This window comes from Engystomops pustulosus, chromosome 3 (assembly GCF_040894005.1).
Source record: "Engystomops pustulosus chromosome 3, aEngPut4.maternal, whole genome shotgun sequence".
NCBI lineage: Eukaryota > Metazoa > Chordata > Amphibia > Anura > Leptodactylidae > Engystomops > Engystomops pustulosus.
Genome location: NC_092413.1, coordinates 7,008,250 through 7,025,825, shown reverse-complemented (window position 1 = coordinate 7,025,825; position 17,576 = coordinate 7,008,250). Strand labels below are relative to the sequence as shown.

At 49.1% G+C, this 17,576-nt stretch overlaps 2 protein-coding genes across 3 annotated transcripts in view; one reads left to right on the top strand and one right to left on the bottom strand.

Annotated features, from left to right (window-relative positions):
* The window catches only part of LOC140120870 (uncharacterized), a 326,412-nt gene that overhangs the window by 127,524 nt on the left and 181,312 nt on the right, over positions 1–17,576 (bottom strand). The window lies entirely within an intron of this gene.
* LOC140120888 (uncharacterized) lies at positions 1,478–8,274 on the top strand. Its single transcript, XM_072139919.1, has 5 exons — positions 1,478–1,600; positions 1,713–2,061; positions 2,167–2,264; positions 2,584–2,641; positions 6,965–8,274. The coding sequence occupies exons 2-5, from the start codon at positions 1,977–1,979 to the stop codon at positions 7,681–7,683; spliced, it is 960 nt and encodes a 319-aa protein (XP_071996020.1). The 5' UTR covers positions 1,478–1,600; positions 1,713–1,976; the 3' UTR covers positions 7,684–8,274.

Below are 17,576 nucleotides of genomic sequence, written 5' to 3'. Positions count from 1 at the left end.
CCAGCCCCCTGTAGTATATAACCTGCCAGCTCCCAGTAGTATACAGCCTGCCAACCCCCTGTAGTATATAGCCTGCCAACCCCCATTTGTATACAGCCAGCCAGCCCCATGTAGTATACAGCCAACCCCATGTAGCATACATCGAGCCAGCCCCCTATATTATACAGCCAGCCTGACCCCTGTAGTATATAGCCAGCCAGCCTCCTGTAGTATATAGCCAGACAGCCCCCTGTAGTATACAGCTAACCAGCCCCCCTGTAGTATACAGCCAACCAGCCCCCCTGTAGTATACAGCCAACCAGCCCCCCTGTAGTATACAGCCAGCCCCCTGTAGTATACAGCCATTTGCCAAAAAAAACTAAATATCAGAGGAGGAGACCTGGATAAGATCCTTCTTCAGAATGGATCTTTAAAATGAATTCAGTCAGCCCTAAAGGACTTAATAAATCCTTAAATTTTGGATGCTTTCTGTAATAAAAAGTTAAGTATTAGGTCAGGCATACCTACACCTGGCTACGATGGGAGAATTGGAATTGGATCCAATTTTAACATAAAAAGAAGATAAAACTCCAGCATGGACATGAACAATCCCCTATAGGAATTATTACTTGATATTACTTACCTGTATTCCTTCAGGGGGGTCTTCCTCCTTCGTGTTTTTTAGACAATTGGGGGTGTACTTTTTCTCTGTAGGGTGGCATTGCCCCTTTTCATAAGAAAATGAAAATATCTCTGCAATTCCCACATGACTTGATACTATCACAACAATTAATAACTGATAAGACACAACGACCATCATAACAATCTAAGCAATATTAGTGGAGAAAAATTGTAAATACGATGGAGAACTATACAAAAATAGTAATAACAACAATATTAAATAATAAAAATATAATTTCTTGAAATTTTTTTTCTAATAAATAGTAAATTTCATCGTATGTGCACATGAATAATGTGATTATTAACATGGCTGATGCACAGTGATCTCCTCGATGCCTCCAGCATCATTTTTGCTCGGTGTGAATAGTTTTTTTATCATCACTGAGACCGACTGTAGATTCTCCCCCGCTCATGTCATCTTGGATTCTTAATGTCGAAATGTGAACAGCATGATGAGGAGGACTGTTTAAATACCAATTCTAATTTGAACCAGGAAATTCACATGGAAATTCAAGGAGGGGTTTTGTTTAGATTTTGCCATTAAGTACCAGCAGAGAAACATTGAACAATCGGACATGTGCTTCCAAAAGTCTAGAAAAAGTCACAAAGGTTACAGTGTATTCTAGTTTCTTAATGAAATTTCAACCACAAGCAAAGTGTCCATTTCTTTGTGTGAGTAGTGATTTGTCAGTCTGATGTACTTGGTGGAGCCATAGAGAATGTATAGAGCAGCGGAACACAGATTATACATGAAGCTCCATTATTTCCTATCATTAATACTTAATTCACTACATTTAACTTGTTCTTCCTTAGATATAACTTTTCTGAAAAAACTATGGACATTTCCATCAGTGACCCAGCAGGGATGGAGCAGGACAGAACCACGGCTGCCCGGATCCTGGACCTCACCCTAGAGATCATCTACTGGATAACTGGAGAGGTGAGAGTCTCCCAGGACACGGCTCTTATCTCTAGGAATACAACAGGGAAATGACTGGAGAGGTGAAGGATTCTTAGGATCTATGTAGTGATCAGTGTCTCCCCATACACAGGATTACACAGTAGTGAAGAAGTCGTCTGGTGAGTGTGTGACCCCCCAGAGCCCCATCACCCAGCCTCCACCTCATTCACTGATACATGAGCAGAAGATCCTAGAACTTACCTCCAGGATCACTGAGCTGCTGAGCGGAGAGGTGAGCGCTGCCGGGAATGCTGGGACATTATATAATAACACAAGGGAGGGGTCCGGGTGATGACTGTGTCATTGTGGGTGTCAGGTTCCTATAAGATGTCAGGATGTGGCTGTCTATTTCTCCATGGAGGAGTGGGAGTATGTAGAAGGACACAAGGACCTGTACAAGGAGGTCATGATGGAGGACCACCAGCCCCTCACATCACCAGGTAAGAGGAGACCTTCCCTGATTGTAGAGGAGAGTCAGCGAGATTCCCCCATCATCTGCTCATCACATGTAGACAATGTATCAGTCACTGTGTTATTTCCTATAGATGGATCCAGTAGGAGAGATCCACCAGAGAGATGTCCCCGTCCTCCAGATTCCCAGGACTGGCCAGGAATAAAGCAGGAGGTCCCACCCGATCCTCAGGTAGGAGAAGCTGTGATCTGTGTGTATAATCTATAGACGGGTGTAATGCAGCTTTCAATTAAATGTCTCCAGCCAGTATAGATAATCTTGGGGAAGGCCGGGACCACCACCCAGCACTGGTATCGGAAGTGGGGGGAACATATTGCTGGATAGATGGAACATTAGGATTGGGCTGCTGTATATGTGAGAGTATATTAGAGAAATAGTTATTAGGTTCTAGTTCTGTGGGCGCTTCCATCAGACGATATACAGTATATAGAGAATATTATGTATACAGAACAGATACAACCTTCAGGTCTCTACTATGACGTTATTACAGGAAAATCGTGATAGAACAAGGGAAGGACCTGGACAATCCATATCAGAGTCATCGGAGGGTAAGAGGCTTTTATAAATGTTGTTTCTGCATAAATTTCTTAATCTCACTGAAAACTCACAATAAGTCCTGAAAATGTTCAATATTAAACATACAGCGGGTCCCCACAGCCCCCTCCAAAGCATAGATATGGTGCCAGCTTTAAAGAGGACCTGTCACCTAAATTTTCGGCAGGTTCGGCAGTGATAGCGTTACCGGAAACCTCCGGTTACGCTATCAAACACTGCGGCGGGGTACAATGTAATCATCGGACTGCTTGCAAAGCTGTCCGACGTATTCATGAGGGGGCGGGGTTGGGGCGTGGCTAGGGGCGGTGACTGCCGCCTAGCGCGTGGCAGTCACTGCCGGCCTATGGAGCGAGCAGGGCGGTCCGGGGAAGAGGCAGCGCCTCGGACCGCCCCATCATGAATACATCGGACAGCTTTGCAAGCAGTCCGATGATTACATTGTACCCTGCCGCAGTGTTTGATAGCGTTACCGGAGATTTCCGGTAACGCTATCACTCTAACACTGCGGTGTTTGATCAAGCACTAGGAGCTGCTTACTTTAGTAACATCTCCTAGTGCCGATAAATGGGGTGACAGGTCCTCTTTAAGCAGATGCCCCAGGAATCGTGCAGCCAAAGTTTGGATTCCTGGTACAGGGGACCTGTGGGGAGAAGACAGAAGGGATACTGAAGCTCAAACAGATGCAGTGGGTGGGTCCCGGTGGTCATGTGACTGAACATGTGACTATTTGGATGCAGCAGTCCTGACCCAGCACAGCCCAAAAAAGTGATAAATGTCACTGCAACATTGCCCCTTTTCTATCCATAACTGGGGCTGCAGAGCAACCGGCGACTCCTGTGCAATCACCGCCGGTTACAATGGAAAAAATCTATGAAAACAAAAAAAAAGTAAACAAATGGTGTTTTCTGACCTGTGATGGACATAAAGTAAAATAGTACACAAAAATGGGTGAGCAAATAACTCAAATCGCATCTAAATCAAATATGTATATAAAGAAAGAGAAAAGAGGATGCGTATATAAGGTCAGATAATTTTATTGAGCAAACAAGGAATCAAGTATTTAAAAACAATTAAAAAACACAAATACGCAGTGTGTGCGGACGAATGCGAGCTCCATATATAAAGACAGTGGTAAATAATGTATAAGTTACAATAAATAAAGGGAAAAACTTATTAGTGTATGAAGAAATATATGTGGGTAAATGCCATGAAAAGGAAAGGAGAGGTAAGTCAATACACTAAAGTTAACCCAATGCAAGTGCAATAATACATAATAGGATGGAGCAACACACGAGCAGTAGTTTTGTTATACAGCCTAATGCATAGAGGATATTACCAGTAATCGTCCACCATAGGGAAAGTGACCCATGCGTATCGCCTAGCTCGTAGGCTTCATCAGGGGTAATAGGGATCAGGGCTCAGGGATCAGGACTCAGGGCTCAGGCATCAGGGCTCAGGCATCAGGGGTCAGGGCTCAGGCATCAGGGATCAGGGCTCAGGCATCAGGGCTCAGGCATCAGGGCTCAGGCATCAGGGCTCAGGCATCAGGGCTCAGGGATCAGGGCTCAGGCATCAGGGATCAGGCATCAGGGATCAGGGCTCAGGGATCAGGGCTCAGGCATCAGGGCTCAGGCATCAGGGCTCAGGCATCAGGGCTCAGGCATCAGGGCTCAGGCATCAGGGATCAGGGCTCAGGCATCAGGGATCAGGGCTCAGGCATCAGGGCTCAGGCATCAGGGATCAGGCATCAGCGCTCAGGGATCAGGCATCAGGGATCAGGGCTCAGGCATCAGGGATCAGGGCTCAGGCATCAGGGCTCAGGCATCAGGGATCAGGCATCAGGGCTCAGGCATCAGGGCTCAGGCATCAGGGCTCAGGCATCAGGGCTCAGGCATCAGGGATCAGGGCATCAGGGATCAGGGCTCAGGCATCAGGGCTCAGGCATCAGGGCTCAGGCATCAGGGCTCAGGCATCAGGGATCAGGGATCAGGGCTCAGGCATCAGGGATCAGGGCTCAGGCATCAGGGATCAGGGCTCAGGCATCAGGGCTCAGGGATCAGGCATCAGGGCTCAGGCATCAGGGCTCAGGCATCAGGGCTCAGGGATCAGGGCTCAGGCATCGGGGATCAGGGCTCAGGCATCGGGGATCAGGGATCAGGGCTCAGGCATCAGGGATCAGGCATCAGGGCTCAGGCATCAGGGATCAGGGCTCAGGCATCGGGGATCAGGGCTCAGGCATCAGGGCTCAGGGATCAGGGCTCAGGCATCGGGGATCAGGGCTCAGGCATCAGGGATCAGGGCTCAGGCATCAGGGCTCAGGCATCAGGGCTCAGGCATCAGGGCTCAGGCATCAGGGCTCAGGCATCAGGGATCAGGGATCAGGGCTCAGGCATCAGGGATCAGGGCTCAGGCATCAGGGATCAGGGCTCAGGCATCAGGGATCAGGCATCAGGGCTCAGGCATCAGGGCTCAGGCATCAGGGCTCAGGGATCAGGGCTCAGGCATCGGGGATCAGGGCTCAGGCATCGGGGATCAGGGATCAGGGCTCAGGCATCAGGGATCAGGCATCAGGGCTCAGGCATCAGGGCTCAGGCATCGGGGATCAGGGCTCAGGCATCAGGGCTCAGGGATCAGGGCTCAGGCATCGGGGATCAGGGCTCAGGGATCAGGGCTCAGGCATCGGGGATCAGGGCTCAGGCATCAGGGCTCAGGGATCAGGGCTCAGGCATCGGGGATCAGGGCTCAGGCATCAGGGCTCAGGGATCAGGGCTCAGGCATCGGGGATCAGGGCTCAGGGATCAGGGATCAGGGCTCAGGCATCAGGGCTCAGGGATCAGGGCTCAGGGCTCAGGGATCAGGGCTCAGGGATCAGGGCTCAGGCATCAGGGCTCAGGGATCAGGGCTCAGGCATCGGGGATCAGGGCTCAGGGATCAGGGCTCAGGCATCAGGGCTCAGGGATCAGGGATCAGGGCTCAGGGATCAGGGATCAGGGCTCAGGCATCGGGGATCAGGGCTCAGGGATACCATTCTACATTTTCATGCTGCATATTCGTCTGCACACAGTGGGTATTTGTACCTGGATTTGTGTTTTTAATTGTTTTTAAATACTTGATTCCTTGTTTGCTCAATAAAATTATCTCACCTTATATACGCATCCTCTTTTCTCTTTCTTTATATATGGACATAAAGTAAAAAATTAATTAAAAAAAATAAACCCTAAAAACGTGTTTGACCCTCCACTCCCTCACGCCACCCTATACCAGACCCAGTTACTATCAAACAGACTTGTGATATATCAGAATTTAAAGCAACTGTTCGTTGGGCCCCGATGATATTTAAATGGTGTTAGCGATGGGTGTTTATGCAGCAAACACCCTGTGAGTTTGAAGAGGACTCAGTCCGTGAGCCTTATTCATACACCCCCGACCTCAACAGGAGGTTCAGGAATGTCTAAATGTGGGAGGAGGGTTAAACGGTATTCGGAAGGAGCTGGGCAGCCAGTGCAGTGAATGGCTGCCCATCCGGTTTTTTTTTTGCGAATGTGAAAAAAACAATACATTCAGACTTCTGCATTTTTAGTGGGTGCACAGCGGACACACCCGTCTGAATGAGCCCTAACTAAAACAGATAAAAATGTTTTACTTGAAGGGGTTCTCCAGTGACATACAAGTTACTCTCTATACACAGAATAGGGGCTAACTTGCTGATCTCAGTGCAGATCATGAGAATGGGGGTCCTTTGTACCCCCATCGTACATCCATATGCATGTGCTGGCTGCTCCGTTCATCTCTATGGCACTGACGGAGATAGATCCAGATCTGCTGTTTGACTGTTTAGGCCTGTTACCTGTTTTTCAATAAAGAACTGTAAGTTGATTTGCACAACGTTGCCTCCATCTGATCCCTGGATACGGCTGTTACCACCACGGGCTCCCCATCCATTACCCAGGGACTTATCTTACAGACACTCAGGGGTTGCCCCAGGGAGAACCAGTACATCAGTCAGTCGCTAAAGGTTTCTTACACACACCACCTGCTGGAGACCTGCCAGGCTGTAGGACAGCCCTCCGGTCCCCATAGCAAGCACCGTGACACTAGCGTGCCCTAGGCCGCAACCGCCAGCCACTCCGCTACTGCGGGCCCCGGCTGCCTCTAGGCACCAAGAAAAGGCTAGGCCCCGGTGGGGGATGTTGCAGACACTTGTCATGTTTTTATGTTCATTCGTTGTCATTTACTTTATTGTTTTCTTGTATCTTACGGACGGTGAATCAGAAATGATAACTCTCTAAGAGAAAATGTATGTTTTCTTTATCTAGGCAAAGATGAGATGATTAGACATGAGAAGAGTCACGAAGGAGAAAAAAAATTTTCATGCTCCGAATGTGAGAAAACATTTGCAAAAAAAAGTTCTTTAAAGGTACATCAGAGAATCCACACGGGGGAGAAGCCATTTACATGTCCTGAATGTGGGAAATGTTTTTATCAGAAAGCGCATCTTGAAGGACATGTGAGAACTCACACAGAGGAGAAGCCATTTTCATGTACGGAATGTGGGAAGAGATTTACGTATAAAGCGTCCGTGGAGAGACATCAGTCTATACACACAAAGGAGAAGCCATATTCATGTCCCGAATGTGGGAAAAGTTTTGGTCTCAAATCGCATCTTGAGGGTCATCTACGGCTTCACAAAGAGAAAGATACATTTACTTGCTCGGATTGCGGGAAAAGCTTTACAAATGAATCTTTTTTTCACAAACATCGGAGAACTCACACAGGGGAGAAGCCATTTTCTTGTCCTGAGTGTGGAAAAGGTTTTAATCAGAGATATCATCTTGAGGGCCATGTCAAAATCCACACAGGAGAGAAACCATTTGTCTGCTCAGAATGTGGGGACAGTTTTATCTATAAATATTCACTTAAGAGGCATCAGAGAACTCACACGGGGGAGAAGCCATTTTCTTGTTCACAGTGTGGAGAATCTTATCTCAAGAAATGTAGTCTTCTAAAACATGAGAAAAGTCATGCGGGGGAGTAGAAATGTTCATGTTCAACATGTTTTCATAAAAAACTAAGTTTAGTCCTGAACCTGGAGACTCAGGAGAAGCCGAAATGACGTCTTGTAGAACAGCTAAGAATTCACACAGGGGCGGAGTCAGAAGCGTAACAACAGCAGTAACAAAAAAAAAAGTGGCCCCCCCAAAATAAAACTATTTATGAACAGTTATAGTCAGTAAGTAGATCCTTTCTCCCTGCACAATTTGTAGTTACACCCAGTAGTAGGTACGAAAATATGCAAGAACAAGCCGGTGTGTATAGGCGAGAAAAATACGCCGAAAAATGGACAAGAAACGATGACATACACCATTCATACTCAGGCGACACAATCCAAATTATGCGCATGCACGGTGGTGCAGAGATCTGCGCATGCGCAACAACGCGAGAGAGGCCGGTGCCAACCCCACATCGATCCGGAAGTATGCGCCTGCGCACTGATACATAAGGTACGCCGGTAAGTGAAACAAATATTAGATGTGACAACACAGTAGTAGGTAAGTATCTGTAATACGGGGCTGTAGGAGAATGTTATAGGAGAGACAGACGATGGGGAGATGGATGATAGAAGATAAGTATGGAAGGTGATATAGACAAGCAGCTATATATATATATAAATGGTCAGATTATAGGAGATGGATGATAAGCATCTACACCCAGACATTCAACCAATGGGGTATTTCTAGAAATTTTGTCACATTATTGACTGCATTGTCCCGACTCTTCTGCTCTTTGTCCGGACACAGGCAACGTGACGCCATCCCATGCTCCCCGGGTCCTCCAGAGCGGTAGAGAATGTGTCAAACAGACTGTTACATGCTCTGTACATGAATCATGTCTATATCTTAAAGATACAGGCGCAATTACCACCCGAATCACACACATTATGGCCCCATATTTTGCCGCCTCCCTCAGGTCTTGGGTATCTTCCGCCTGAGTTGAAATTCTCATCTCGCCTCCTGGCAGATGCGGCCCTGTCTAGATAATCCTGGCAGGAAGAAGCGCTCACTAACTGTAAATAGGTGCACCTCTACGGTAATACTGAACTCTCTTGACAGTGACATAGGTCAGACAGGATTAGACACAACAACGGTAACTGCAATTAAAATCTAACACTGAAGCCCCCCCCCCCCCCCCCAACATGTTTCGCCAATATTTCGTCTTCAACAGGGGTTTAGGGCTGTCCCCTTTGTCAAGTGCCTTGTGGACCGACTCCGGTTGTTACACATTACTCCTGCCCTCCTTCCTGTATATTTGCCAACACGTGGAGATGGCGAATCATTTCTAATATTTACCACTCGATGGCACATAACCTCGTTGGTCGGTGATGCAGTATTTTTCTATCGAGGCATTAACAAAAATTATAGTTTAATACCAAAAAACATTCTAACTGGCATATTTACCGAATCATGTGATCTAAATTTTAATGACGCCCCCGTATCACACTGAATGTAATAATCACGTGATGTCTATGGTTTATGTAAATGTTAGTTCATGTCATGTTTAGCTATCCATCCGACTTCACGTCCAAAACGCGTTGGAATTCAACGAGGATGAAATAAACATCACCTTGTATTGTTCTTGACGTCTGGACTGAATAAGCCGAATCGTTTGTTGTTGGTTCTATTGGGGGAAAAAAAACTCACGCGGAAAATCCACATAAAGAATCCACATAAAAAACACTAATAAGATAAATTTGCATGAAAAATGTATATAAAAAAACATGCGTATCGGATGCAGATTTTAATGTAGATTTTGGGTCTCTGCACATGGGCAGAATTTGTTCAAAATTTTTACAGACACATTACAGCTGATTACTGCAGTCTGGGACTATAGTAAAGCATCCAGAGAGCTTCACCAGAGGTCACAGTGGGCAGAGGGGTCCGTCTGTAACTAGGGGTTGTCTGTAAGTCGGGTGTCCTTAAGTAGGGGACCGTCTGTATTTTTAAGCCAAAGCCAGAAATGGAACCTACTTATCCTGACCATGTGCAGAGCCTCAGGGTTTTATTCATCACCTCGGCAATGTTGAGCTTGTTATGTCACCTTGATTATACCTTTTCCCCCCACTCCCCCTCTTTACTCGTTGCCCAAACATTGCCCAATCCCCCCCCCCCCGCCCTTACCTTAGGCCACATAAATCAACACAGAACACTAATTAGCTGCATAATTTGGGTTACAGCAGCCAAATTTATTACAAACATGACATTTAAACACTATAATAAACTATATTATTATATTATATATTATAATCAGGTAGGAGGTCCTTGGAGCTACAAAAAACTCCACCACAGGTTCAAAGGGACCAAATTACCAAATAACCTTGTAGATGTCTCTATATATATGCCCTACTCCCTGGGACGCCACCCAGCAGGAGTACAAAACCACCAAACAGCCTTTAATCACTGCACCACCAACTCAAAGGACCCCCTATTCCACCACCGTGTGCCTACCTGACACCTTATTCAGGCGAGCCTCCTGCCCCCTTGTATATACCCAGTAGCCCTCTAGTGTATAGCCAGTATTAGTATATATACAGTGCCCCTCCCCCCTTGTATATAGCCAGCAGCCCTTTAGTATATAGCCAGTATTAGTATATATACAGTGCCCCTCCCCCCTTGTATATAGCCAGCAGCCCTTTAGTATATAGCCAGTATTAGTATATATACAGTGCCCGTCCCCCCTTGTATATAGCCAGCAGCCCCCTATGCCCAGCCTATGAAAAAATAAAACTCTGTACTCACCTTTCAGACACCCCCTGCAGGTCATTTTCTATCTTCAGCTTCTGCTCCGGATCCCCGTGCTGCTGCCGTCACACACACTATGATGTCGGCAAGCAGCTGAAGTCGTGGTGTGTGCGACACTCAGGGACCTGAAGACGGACCCGGAGCTTCAGAAGACACAACCGGACTTGCGGTGGCATTGGAAAGGTGAGTACAGTTTTTTTTTCATAGACTCGAGTATAAGCCAAGGAAGGGTTTTTTTGTGCTGAAAAACTCTGCTTATACTTGAGTATATACAGTAAATGATTTAATGTATCTAGACATCCTTCCATCCTGAGGAAGAGCTCGGACCGATCTCTAAACCCGTTTTACTGGCTTTTCTATCTGTTCTATGTGAGTAATAAAAAGAAGATATTTTTGGAATTTCACTGCATTTGTAATTTTTTTCCTGTTTCCAGAACAGGACATGGAATATAAATGACTCTAGAAAGTCTGAATTGTTCCATAGAAAACAAGCCCTCATACAGCGCTGTCACAAAAAAATAACAAAAAAACAGTTCAGGCTTTTGAGAGAAGAAAAGTGAAAACGGGAAAGAACACGATCGCCTGGAAGGGGTTAATTGAGAATGTGATAAATCTCCTCACAATCAGGAGAAGGATAATCAGATATCTCAGTCGGGTCACTGCGGCTTCGCTACAGGACCTGTGATGATGTCATGGTCATGTGATCGTGCGTGTCATGATCACATGACTGTGACCTCACTGCAGGTCCTGTAGACTCTAGGAGGTCCTGTGCAGGTCAGTGATTGGTTGTGATGTGAGTGACTTAGAGTTGACTTTGGCTTATTGTACATGACGTTTGTAATTATACGGGACGAAAACACAAGTCTGAGACCCTCTGTGTGCGTCGTGTGTGTTCTGTGTGGATGAGCTCCGCCCATTTGCCGATCACCATGGAAAATGACTCCTCGGGTGGTCCTCGCGTACATGAGGGGGGGGGCGGTGGAATTCACAGCCGTGTGCACGAGCCCATAGAATCTAATGAGTCGTAGCTGTACAATATATAAGAACACGTCCTCAGTTTCACGTCGTGCGCAGGCGCAGTTTTCCGACTCATCCGTAAAAGGGGCGTGGCCTGTGCGGCGGAAAATTCACTATTGCGGGGCAGCAAACTAGAGCAACTAAGGCTCCATAGACATGTCCCGATGTGGTGGCCAAGAGCTAACGACGGCCATGGAGGTGCACAATGCACGGGCGCGGGGAGCGGCCAGGCTGCAACAGATAGGGCTGCTCCTATTCCTGCCTGAATTTACGCATGGCCACTCAGCTACCTGTGCAGAGAAGCAGCACTCACCCTGCTGTCTCCACCAGCGCGCCTGCGTGTGCGAGGAGCCTAACAGAGGATGTAATGTACGACTCACCGGGCTTAATCATCCAGGATTGAAGGGTTTTCACCATTCTTAGGCTAAATTCACACCAACGTGTGCGCACTCTACCGTAGCATGCGGGGACACGCAGGTGCTGGGGAGAGCAGGAGGGGATGAGCGCCGCTCACCCGCGCCCCTCTCCATAGAGAGACATGGGGCACGGCGTCGTATTCCGGGGAAAGATAGGACATTTCCCATCTTTCTCCCGGCTACAGGGCTGTACGGTGCCGCACGTGTGCTGCATCGTACCACTCCCATACGGTGCCGTACACCCATTGCCATCTACGGTGTATATACGTCCCCCATACGGCAGTGTGAATGTAGCCTTAGGCAGTTTTCTGACATGTCCGAAAAATAGATGTCCGCAGTAAAAAAAAAAAGGGGATGTGGCCCTGCAAAAAGTAACCGGTGCGCCAGAAAATTCACTATTGTGGTGCAGCAAACTAGATCAACTAATGGGAGGTCCAGGGGCTGATTCACATTGGTGTTTTTTTTTTCACATCAGTGATCTCCATGGACGACTTACACAGCCATCGATTTCTATGGGTGTTTTCACATTGGCTTGTATTTTTCACTGATCCGTTGTCCATGAAAAATTTATGAAAATTGTCCTATTTTGGCAGTAGAAGTCTATGGGTCTGCAAAAAAAAAACTGATGTAACATCTGGTTTTTTTTTTCACTGATGAGGCTGAAAAACCTCAGTTTTTTTGTGGACACGGAGACAAAATGGAAGAAAAATGGATGAAAAACTGAGGCACAACAAGAGACAAAACGCATCGGATGTGCAACTGAAGCTGAGCACCAACGCCAATGTGAGAGAGCCCTAACACTGCACCAGATGAATCATCCAGCATCAGACACTGTGATTGTCAGGCTTAGAGGTTGTGGATCCTCTGAACCACTGCGGACGATGGCACAAGCCACTACCTGGGACCGGAGTCTAAGTGGCACCCGGTTTTCACCAGAGCCCGCCGCAAAGCGGGTTGGACTTGCTGCGGCGTGGTACCACCAGGTCGTTCCACAGGCGTGACTTGTCCGCAGTGGCAGCCAAGGTCGAGGTACAGAATCGGCAGGCAATCTCGTAGTCGGGGTCAGGCAGGAGGTCAGGACGGGCAGCACAGGTTCGTAGTCAGAGTCGTAGCAACAGGTCAGGACAGGCAGCAAAGGAGCGTAGTCAGAAACGGAACTGGGGTCACAACAGGAAATCTCAAGAACAGCACAAGGCATCAAAATACAGCTTTCTCTAGGGCGCAAGGCACAAAGATCCGGCAAGGGTAACAGGAAGAGGCAGGGTTAAATAATTAAAGGGAAAAGGCCAGCGCCAATTAGTGGCGCGCTGGCCCTTTAAATTTACAGAACTTGCCGCGCGCGCGCCCTAGCTGTCGGGGACGCACGCGCACAGCCGAAGGGGACGAGGAAGCTGCGGACGGAGCCGACGCCGGAGGGGCAGGAGCCGGGACCCGTGAGTAGCGCTTGCGGTGCGCTGGCGGGGGACCGACGGCACGGGTGAGCCCGCAATCCGTGACGGGGATCGCGGGACCACGCGTGACAGTACCCCCCCCTTCGGCCTCCCCCTCTTTCTGGGCTGGAGGAATCTCTGCAGGAGATCCTGGTCCAGGATATTGTCCTCGGGCTCCCAGGATCTCTCCTCAGGCCCGAACCCCTTCCAATCAACCAAGAAGAACCGCTTACCTCTTACAGTCTTAGCATCAAGGATCTCCTTTACCTCATAGATGTCAGAGGAGTCGGCCACTGGAGCAGGAGGAGACAGCTGTCGGGAGAAGCGGTTCAAGATGACAGGCTTGAGCAGGGATACATGGAAGGAGTTGGGGATGCGCATGGTAGGAGGAAGGCGCAGCTTATATGAGACTGGATTGATGCGATGCATCACCTCGAAGGGACCCAGGAAACGAGGACCGAGCTTGTAGCCAGGAATTTTAATCCGGACGTATTTGGAGGACAGCCAAACCTTGTCACCAGGAGAGAAGACGGGGGAAGGTCTGCGTCTTTTATCGGCTTGAATCTTAGTTTGCGTCGAAGCCTGTAATAAGGAAAGGCGGGTCTGCTCCCAGATGGTTTTTAAGTCCTGTACCAACTCCTCAACAGCAGGAACATCAGAAGCCACGGGTAGAGGTAGAGGCGGGCGAGGATGGAGTCCATAGTTGACAAAAAATGGAGCGGAACCCGCTGATGCAGAGTCCAAGGAGTTATAGGAGAACTCCGCCCAAGGCAACAATTGGGACCAATCGTCCTGACGGGCAGAAACAAAGTGGCGTAGATAGCAGCCCAAAGTCTGGTTAACTCTCTCCACCTGCCCGTTCGACTGGGGATGATAGGCAGAAGAGAAGTCCAACTTCACCTGTAGTTGGTTACAGAGAGAACGCCAAAATTTCGAGACAAACTGTACTCCACGGTCAGAGACTATGTGTCGTGGAAGTCCATGGAGTCGGAAGATGTGGTGAAAGAACTGTTCGGCAAGACATGGAGCAGCTGGCAAACCTGGCAGAGGAATAAAATGGGCCATCTTAGAGAACCAGTCAGTCACCACCCAGATGACAGTATTGCCTGAAGAAGATGGTAGATCCGTGATGAAATCCATAGCAATATGAGTCCATGGACAGCTGGGTATTGGCAACGGCAGAAGAAGACCAGCAGGCTTAAGACGTGAAGGCTTATTTCGGGCACAGGAAGTACAGGCACCCACAAAATCCCGGACATCTCTGGCCAGGTCTGGCCACCAGTAGAATCGGGTAATGAGGGCGATAGAACGCTGCACCCCAGGATGCCCAGCCACACGGGAGCAATGTCCCCAAGACAGAATTCTCCTCCGTAGCGCAGGTCGTACGTATGTCTTGCCAGGAGGTAATAGACGAAGATCCACTGGCGCGGCCAGTACAAGTCGGTCAGGAGAGATAACATGACGAGGAACCGGTTCTTCCCCAACGACATCCGAAGCACGAGAAAGGGCGTCTGCCTTGATGTTCTTCTCGGCCGGACGAAAATGAATGAGAAAATCGAACCGGGCGAAGAAGAGTGACCAACGAGCTTGGCGTGGGTTGAGTTGCTGAGCAGTCTGGAGATAGAGGAGGTTTTTGTGGTCTGTATAGATGCTGACCGGAAACCGAGCTCCCTCCAGGAGATAACGCCACTCTTCTAGGGCAAGCTTGATCGCCAATAATTCTCGATCTCCTATCCCGTAATTCCTCTCCGCGGAGGAAAAAGACTTGGAGAAGAATCCACAGGTGACTGTGCGGCCTTTGGGACCCTTCTGCGTGAGCACTGCTCCGGCCCCTACAGAGGAGGCATCCACTTCCAGATGAAAAGGCTTTTCAACGTCGGGACGCACCAGGACTGGAGCCGTGGCAAACAAAGATTTTAAGTTCTTAAAGGCCTCCTCAGCTGCCGAAGGCCAGAGTCGGGGATTGGCACCCTTCTTGGTAAGTGCCACAATTGGAGACACCAGAGAGGAAAAACGTGGAATGAACTGGCGGTAATAATTCGCAAAGCCCAGAAATCGCTGTATAGCGCGCAGTCCCACTGGGCGAGGCCACTGAAGAACCGCCGACAGCTTGGCAGGATCCATACGAAGGCCTTTGTCCGAGATGACATAGCCGAGAAATGGAATACTCTGCTGATGGAACAGACACTTTTCCAGCTTGGCATAGAGACGATTGGTCCTTAATCGACTGAGTACTTGCCGTACTTGGACTTGGTGGGTCTCAAGGTCCGGAGAAAACACGAGGATATCGTCCAGATAGACCACCACACAGACATAAAGCAAGTCTCTAAAGATGTCATTCACGAACTCCTGAAAGACGGCTGGTGCATTACAGAGTCCGAACGGCATCACCAGATATTCGAAGTGTCCATCTCGGGTATTAAAAGCGGTCTTCCATTCATCCCCTTGGCGGATACGAATGAGGTTGTAAGCCCCACGAAGATCCAACTTGGAGAAGATCTTGGCTCCACGAAGGCGGTCAAACAACTCAGTGACCAATGGCAACGGATAACGGTTCTTAACCGTGATTTTGTTAAGACCGCAATAGTCTATGCATGGTCGGAGTGACCCGTCCTTTTTGGTCACAAAGAAAAAACCTGCACCAGCCGGGGAGGAAGACTTGCGTATAAATCCCCTCTGCAGATTTTCTCGGATATAGTCCGACATGGCTGAGGTTTCTGGTACAGAAAGCGGATACACACGACCCCGTGGGGGAGAAGTGCCTGGCAACAGATCCACAGGACAATCGTAGGGACGGTGAGGTGGCAACGTCTCAGCTTGCTTCTTTGAGAAGACATCACGAAAGTCCTTATAACATGCCGGAAGACCCTCCAGGGCCTTAAGGGACACAGAAGAGACCAGAACTGGCACAGGACGAGGCAAATCCACACAACGAGATTGGCAGTCGGGTCCCCACCGAAGGATCTCCCCCGTCTTCCAGTCAAGAACGGGTGCGTGGAACTGCAACCAAGGTAGACCCAACAGGATGGAGGATGTGGAACGTGGAAGCACATAAAAGGACAGGTTCTCCTTGTGCAGCACACCGACTTGCATAGACAGTGGCTTGGTGCGGTAGTGGACCGGGTCAGAAAGGATTTGTCCACTGACGGAGGAGATGACCAACGGCCTTTCAAGACGGACCACAGGAAGGTGATGCCGGGAGACCAAGGCGGCATCCACGAAGTTCCCCGCGGAGCCTGAGTCCAAGAAGGCAGAGACCTGGATCTGGGTGCCGGTGCCCACGCTGAGAAGCACCGGTATCATCAAACGTGGAGAAGCTTTGCTCACACCTAGGGACGCTTCTCCCAAGAACCCTAGGTGCTGACGTTTCCCGAAGGTTGGGGATGAATTGGGCAAGACCCCAGGAAGTGTCCAGGACTGGCACAGTAGAAGCAGAGGTTTCCCTGACGCCTTCTGATACGCTCCTGGGGAGAGAGTCTGAGCCTGTCCACCTCCATAGGCTCCTCCACGGGTGGTACATCAGGGGGCTGGAGCGGTCTTTGAAAAGCTGGAGCCAGGCGAGGAAATCGTCGTGGGCGAACTTGCGGTTGCTCTAGGCGTAATTCCTCAGCACGTTCTCTAAATCGCACATCAATCCGGGTGGCTAAGGTGATAAGACCACCCAGGGTAGACGGCAGATCCCGAGCGGCCAGAGCGTCTTTAATATGAGGGGCAAGTCCCTTCTTAAAGGTTGCGGACAGGGCCGCATCGTTCCAGGAGAGTTCCGTGGCCAAGGTACGGAACTGGACCGCATATTCTCCCACGGATGAGCCCCCCTGGCGGAGATTCAACAGCGCAGTCTCGGCAGAAGAGGCCCGTGCAGGTTCCTCAAAAACGGACCGGAACTCCGCCAGAAATGCAGTGAGATTGTCTGTGACCGGGTTGTCTCTGTCCCAGAGAGGAGTAGCCCAGGCCAGGGCCTTACCAGAGAGAAGGCTGACGATGAAGGCCACCTTGGAACGTTCCGTGGAGAATTGAGACGGCATCAACTCAAAATGCAGGGAGCACTGGGTTATGAAGCCCCTGCAAGACTTGGGATCGCCATCCTACTTCCCGGGCATAGACAGCCGTAGCCTCGGTTCAGCGGCGGGAAGAGAAGCCGGGATAGCGGGAGCCACTGGAGCGGCCTCAGGAACCTGTTGTTGCTGCTGGGTGGCCAGCAGCTGCTGCAGCATGGCGGTAACCTGTTCCAGCTGTTGGCGTTGAGCGACAATCTCTCGGGATTGTTGA